The sequence below is a fragment of the Pyrus communis genome, chromosome 5, assembly GCF_041283825.1.
Source record: "Pyrus communis isolate YQ-2024b chromosome 5, ASM4128382v1, whole genome shotgun sequence".
NCBI classification, from domain to species: Eukaryota; Viridiplantae; Streptophyta; class Magnoliopsida; order Rosales; family Rosaceae; genus Pyrus; species Pyrus communis.
Window position 1 is genome coordinate 2,004,080 of NC_142569.1, and position 6,883 is coordinate 2,010,962.

The window sequence follows — 6,883 nt, forward strand, 5'->3', positions numbered from 1 at the left end:
ATGAGACATTATTTTTTAAATGCAACAATAAGTAAATTGCAAGATTTAAATCGCAACATAACACCTATAGGTCCAAAGTGATATACTCCATATAAATTACAGGGACCCAAGTGATACATGCAGCATAAGTTTTGGGCATGAATGAGCTACAAAAAGTATTAAGTAACAGTGATGATGAATATTTCATCAGCAACTAGCAGCTCAGTCGTTGTAGTATAGTGGTAAGTATTCCCGCCTGTCACGCGGGTGACCCGGGTTCGATCCCCGGCAACGGCGTGTGTTTTTTGTTTTTATTCAAATCTCCCCCTCTATCTCTCTCTCTCTCTCTCTCTCAGAGCACTGCTTCAGTTCAGTCACCATCTCCCTCTTCCAAAAGGCCGGCGTTTTTGCTCCCATTCATTCGGGTGTTAGCAGCAGGGTTTTATTGCAAAGCTCTGCGCTTGCAGATTTCGCCATGGAAACCGACGAGGCCCAGCGAGTTCTTCCCTTTCAGCTTCAGTTCGACAAGCCAGTTGCTTCTCAGGTTTTTCTCTCACATTACATTTTCCGCAATCAAATCCCTCAAAATATATTAATTTTACAAGGGAAAAAAAATTGATCTTTGAATTCTCAAAAAATTGCAGAATGAAACCCTGATCTTTCCCTAAGAAACATATTGTTCTTGCTAATTAGTCAGTTAAGTTGCAAGCTTGTCAGTGTGAAATTTGTGAATCGATGACTTGCGCAAATCTTCGAAATTGTTGATGCAAACAATTAGGACTCGTACATGATACGAAGTTAAAACTTATGATGCGAATATGGACCTCTTCTGATTATTCTTCGTTCATGCTTTTCGAATTCGTCTTATTTCCTGAATGCGAGGTAGAATGGGAAGTTGTGCGAGCGCATTATTCATTTATTTTTTTGAAAGAGTTGAATATCCTAAGGCACTTTTTTTTCTTTTTTCTTTTTTTGTCAAATGATATATTTGTTAGATTAGCCGCTAGCGGAATTTAAACTCACGCCGTCATGCAATGACTCAACACCTTTCCACCATTGTGGTAAAATGGCCACTTGATGCCTCTTTGTCGTGCGTTTTCTCTTCCCAAGCTGCTCTTCAGTATATGATACTTTCCAAAATGTGTACATTTAGGTCGTTGTTGTTCACCTGGAAATGGAGAATGAGAGGGTGTTTTCGCTGCAAGAAAACGTGTTTTGGTCTACATTCTGGACGAAGACAAAGATGAAGTCTCAGATGCAGAGTGACTGCATTGTAATTTACTCCCGGAACAAATATGTTTTGTTCTGGCCAAATAATACGTTTTACATTTGTTTCATGCATCGTAATTTTGATCCCCTGTTGCGAAGTTCGAAATTTAAATTTTGTAAATACGAGACGAAGAGAACTGAAAAATGACTAGTTTACGTATTCTAAAATTAACGATGTGTCGTAAAAAAACTTGTAGCTCAATCGGTTATGATTGTTAAGGTCCAGTGTTTGAAGCTCTGATGGCACATAGAATTTAAATCAACATAAAACCTCTTATTAAGAGCATAATACAAGGTCAGCACACTAGCAAAGAAATGTAGAATTCACATCCCCTTGTCCAGTTGCATTTCGTGGAAACGTAAACATGAAAACACCTTTGTAAAAAACTCCCCGCCGGAATCTTGCTAGTCTCGTAGGCCTTGAGTTGAAACAGCTCAACTCGTCTTGGTTTCGGAACTTGCAAGCAAGAATGTTGTAACAACACCCTTTGCAGTAAAACAAACCGGTAAAAGCGAGGTGTCGACAGAAAACACAAGCTTACTGCACATGAACTATACAAGCGAGCGGTCCCAAGATGTCCAAGGCTTATATTCCAAGAAACATCATGAGCTCTCGAACTTGAGGTTTTACCCACCAACCATAGTCCTCTCAGTTAGAAGCTGCGGCGCGACAGGAATAAGGTAGGCAGGGGGAAGCGAAGGCTAGAGACACCAAAATTGGATCAGCTTTGCCTCGTACAAGTCATATTTATGAATCATCCAACTCAACAAGCTGTGCCCGTCTCTCAGCAGCCTTCTTTCTTATGAATATGCCCCATCTAAGGGCTGCCTTGAGCTTGAGCCAGCCAACAACAGCTTTCCCAGACGAACGGCTCTGATCATCAACACTGTAGTTCACTTGTGGAGTGGGCATGTATGGTGACGGATATGGATAATTGTCTTCAGTGAGGTTCATGGAGGCATGACCATAACCGTGGCCTTGACCCTGACCCTGACCGCCCATGTTAAAGATACGAAGTAGATGCTGCATATCTTCATTTTCGAGAATCTCGTGGCTCCTCGTACGAATTTCTTCCTCTGGGAAGAGGTCCTCGGCTCCCCTATAAGATGGATTGGATGTACCAATATTCTGGAACCCAGATGTGGACGACTGTGGTGGACCAAGGGCAAGCATATTTTCATTTCCTTGAAACTGAGCCTGGTGTGAAGTGATAGGCTGCTGATTTTGTAGAGGGAATGACAAGCCATCGAGCTGACTGGGAGCACTGAGATTTAGATTCTGTGACTGTACCGAGAATCTGTTAGCCATGCCGTCAGTATAACCTAGAGAGAAAAAGAGCATTTACACACTTTAGCAACGGACGTTTATCCAAAACATACAAGCCACTTATGAAAGTCACAAATTTTCATGCAAGAACCGAAAATTCTTATTTGTGTATAATGACCCCCGGGCTTTGGTCCATTAGGCTGAAGATTAAATTTTGTTAGAAAGTCATTGGATACTTATTTTGTCACAAGATATACCTCCCACATTTAGGCCAGAATCCATAGTAGGCGGTTCTGAAGAAACTGAAGCTGGCAGGCTAGGTAGAGTGAACTGCTGATCAAATGAGTTTGGATAATCCTGCGAGGCTATTGGGACCTCAGGTAGAGAAACATCAGGACTCTTCTGCTGTTTAAGAAGAGACTTTCCATCGTACTCCATAACATGCATCCAGTTCTCATATGCCTTTGTTACCAAACCATCCACGTAGACCTGTAAGAAACACAAAAATTCACATATCAACCACTTTGAGGGGTCATGACTCATTACTACTTTGTATCATTTTAGATACATTCACCAGGGATGTAACCTGTTCAGTCGAAAGAGTGTTGTTTACAGATAAAATAGCAAATGCATATGGACTGGATTCTTAAGTGCGAAAGGGTAGCCAATATGGACAAAATGAATCCTATCTCATTAAGTTTACAAGCTTTACAACATTTGACAAGTAGCATCTCTCAACCACAAGACGGAACACGAAATTATAAAACATAGCAAATCCAGGCGCTATAAAAGATACATGAAAAATGGAAAAGAGAAGTCATATACCTTCTGATCGTCCGAGAGAGAATCAGCTGAGTAAAATTGTTCATTGGTAATTAGGCCACTCAACTCGTAGATATTGTTAAAAACAACACCAACGTTCCTTGCATCCTCAGGATAGTAGACATAGAGTTTCCCGCCAAGAAGACAAGTTTTTGCATGCTGTATGAGTACATCCCACATCTTATTCGACATGCCACTTCCAAGAATCTATCACAAATGGGCATAAAAATATTAGGAATTGCATTTTCGAAATATGAACTTGACAAACAAATTCCAAAATCTTACATTCCGCAATCTCTGCGAGTCTCTAACCACAAGTCGCAGGAACTCTTCAACTGTAACAATTCCAGCTTTATTCAGTCTCTTGTGGAATGAGCCATCTTTTCCAATTTTCTCCAATCTCCAGACCTCATCATTTAACGCAGGAGGGTAATGTTTCTTGTATACTGTAAAAACCAAAAGAAAACTTGCCATGTTTATTTTTTTTCAACTAACAAAGGAAATGTTAAATAACACTAATTATTAACTCACATTCCCCACGGTGATCCTTAACAGTAAAGGCATCTGTTTTTGCTTCGCGTATACGAATGTTGTCGCAAAAGCCAGAGGCAACTTTCAGTCCTAGCCTAAACTTCCTGCTCCTAATCCAGCTAGAATTATCGGTAAATGTCAATTCCCCTAGTGTTCCTACACCTTCCTTCAGTGTCACTTGCAGATCGCCAGTAAGAAGTGGCCTCTTTCCTTCACGCTCTTTTACTACATGGCTCTCAAATTCTTCTTCAGTCCAGTTCTCATCATCCTCGTTGTTAAAATCACCTTCAAGCACAACAACGTCAAGTTTCACTGCTGACTCCGGGCCTGATGTCACAACATTCTTTGTATTTGCATCAATCAAGACAATAGGGATTGCAGAACCCCACTCCCCTTCTACTTTTCCACCAGTAAAAAGAGGAAGGGACAACCTGGACCTAAAGTGCAGCTGCAAGTTTCTTCCATCGGGCCCTTCAATTTGTTTAGGAGAAGACCTGCTATTTTTAAACCCATTATAGGAACAAAACTACTGGCATGCAGCACTGATTAAACGAAGAAAAAAAAAAGAAGGAAACAACCAAGGATCAGAACCCGTTAAAAAATAAGGGATGAAAAGGGTTGATACCTTCCAGTAAGTTTGGCAGGGCCTAATTTTGCTAAAGCACGCTCCACCTCTTCACTAACCTGTTCAGCAAAATAAGTAAGAAACATCAACCAATGCTTCAAACACCGTATGCACATATCAAAGGATTAAATCCTCTTCACTAGGCATGCATTAAAATTTGTCAAGCGGTTACAAAGTCATACACACCAATACTTTATCAAGAGCCCTTATGACTTATAGTAGGCATTCAGCTTGCCTTCAACACATACACTTGTTGACAGCTGAGTCGTTGACACAAACGAAATGCCTCTTTTCTATGTCCGATGTTTAGGTCAGATAAATTTGCCACTAAACAACGCTTCACCATTTTTGTATGTGCATGACGTAATGAAAAATAACATACAGCAGCCAAATAAAAAACAATTACAAGTCATCTAAACCTCTTCTATCCAGTGACGGATTAGAAAACAAAAAGTCCACAAGAAATTAGAATGTCTTACAACTCTGCGTAGAATCGGCTCCAGTGACGAGCAAAGCTTCTGCAGACTATCCACCTTGAGAGCTTCAACAATTACACTGCATTAAGTTGAACATTCTCAATGAACAACATTCACATTCATCGTTCATAAGACATTCAATTCATTATCCGTTCAAGACTTCAAGCGACGCGCTTTCTCAAATAAACACAACATTTGAAAATATTTCATGCCCAATTATACATTTCAGCTGAATTACAAACAGAATACATTAAAACAGTTAACAAATCAGTTGTAATTACATCAAAATCCAAGTTTTTACAGAAAGAAAAGGTCACCTGGCGAGAGCAGGCCGTTTCCTATCCGGCTGGCCTTCTTCAGCTGAAGACGAATCCAAACTTCGCTTCTCCCTCGCCATGCTATTCGATCTCTCCATGTACCTCGTCTGCATCTTCTTTCACCGTCCTCAAAAACTTAGCCTCCTGTTTGGTTGCTGAGAAAGTGAAAGGAAAAAGAAAAAAACAATCACACAAAAACTTCCAAATCACTCAGAGCTAACTTTCACCTTGACTTGAAGATTCAACATTCAAAATTTCAAAATTCCACTTCCCACACGCAAACACAAACACACACCAGTAAACAAAGAAAAGTCAACAGAACGACTCGGATTTCAAATCCTCAATTTTCTTCTGTTTTCCGAGCAACCAAACAACAAAAACCGATCCAAAAACACAAGTCGTTCTCCGCTTTATTCCATGTGCGGTACGTGCGGAATCGAATTCTCGGATAAGGAAAAAAGGAAAAGTAAGAAAAAGCGAGCGGGAAAAAGTGAGAAAAAAAAATGAACCTGAGAAATATTTGAGAGAGGAATCCGAGAAGTTTCCGCGAAGGGTCGGCGAATTTTCTCGCTCGCTAGCGTCTCTGAAACAATTAAGGAGAGAAAGAGAGGCCTTTTTGTCTCTGTGCTGCGGATACAGCCACTCACTCGCGCTTTTGTATTTCCTTTCTCTTTCTTTTTTAATTTTCTCGCATTTTCTCTCGATCCAAACAGTGGCGAATCTCTTGCTGCCGCCTGGTCGGTGGCTGAGATCTTTTGCGGGAGGCCATCGGCGGATCGGGACCGTTGGAGCGGTTGAACTTTGGGAATCTTTTGAATTTTTTATGGATTGGCCCACGTGAGTCTTTGGGTGGACTTGTGTGTTTGTTAGGATCCGGGGATCTGTGCGTTTCGGTGATCGTAGCCGTCCGATTTATGATTTTTATGCAGGGGCTCTGAAGAATCTCAAACATTTTACTTAAGGTATCAGACTTCAATTTTACTTCCTGCAAACTGATAAGACCAAAGCCCAAATTTTCTGTGACAATATACACAACTACAGTGGTCATCAGGTCCGATCCTGAAAATTTGGGACCTTAGGCGAGCTATCGCTAAATACATGAAAAAATTCATTCCTACATTAAATATTATTAAAAATTAATAATAAAAATATATATATATACAAACATTACTTAAATATTACTCGTCTCACGTTTTTAGAAACAAATGTACTAATTAAGTTTACATAATCTATTTTTCAACCAATTCAGACCGAAAGAGGAGTCCATACCCAATACGCCAAATTCCAATCATTTTTTTAATTGTTACAATGTTATTTATTACGTTCAGTAAATGAATGAAAAGTTGGATCACAAAGGCTGCATCTTACGATTGGGAAAAATACTAGAGAGAAGAGGATAATTTTCGTATACGTGTAAAACTGTAGTTACATATAGATAAGGGGCAAAAGCATAAAAAAATTAAAAAAATTGTGAAATTTTTTTTTATTAAATTTGAATTGTAAAAATTTATACACACACATATAAAACCTTGCATAAGAGTAATTAAGACTTAAACAAAGATGCCTAGATAAGGGCTAAAAGACGACGAGCAAAATA

The 6,883-nt window shown here is 39.7% G+C and overlaps 1 protein-coding gene and 1 non-coding gene across 7 annotated transcripts; one reads left to right on the forward strand and one right to left on the reverse strand.

The window, feature by feature from the left end:
• The first annotated feature begins 204 nt into the window (after positions 1-204).
• TRNAD-GUC (transfer RNA aspartic acid (anticodon GUC)) lies at positions 205-276 on the forward strand. The gene has a single exon. It is a non-coding gene; the product is annotated as a tRNA-Asp (tRNA).
• A 1,225-nt stretch (positions 277-1,501) lies between these two features.
• On the reverse strand, positions 1,502-5,976 carry LOC137726287 (calmodulin-binding protein 60 B). 6 transcript variants are annotated; one of them, XM_068465195.2, is made up of 9 exons: positions 5,796-5,976; positions 5,287-5,441; positions 4,973-5,048; positions 4,494-4,552; positions 3,869-4,362; positions 3,623-3,783; positions 3,341-3,544; positions 2,773-3,004; positions 1,502-2,571 (listed from the first exon to the last, which is right to left on the reverse strand). In XM_068465195.2, the coding sequence occupies exons 2-9, from the start codon at positions 5,397-5,399 to the stop codon at positions 1,997-1,999; spliced, it is 1,914 nt and encodes a 637-aa protein (XP_068321296.2). In that variant the 5' UTR covers positions 5,400-5,441; positions 5,796-5,976; the 3' UTR covers positions 1,502-1,996. The 6 variants fall into 6 exon arrangements, with proteins under 6 accessions (XP_068321296.2, XP_068321293.2, XP_068321295.2 ...); XM_068465192.2 differs by having other exon boundaries at positions 3,869-4,365; positions 5,796-5,958; XM_068465194.2 differs by having other exon boundaries at positions 3,869-4,365; positions 5,582-5,935.
• Between the last annotated feature and the right edge of the window lie 907 nt (positions 5,977-6,883).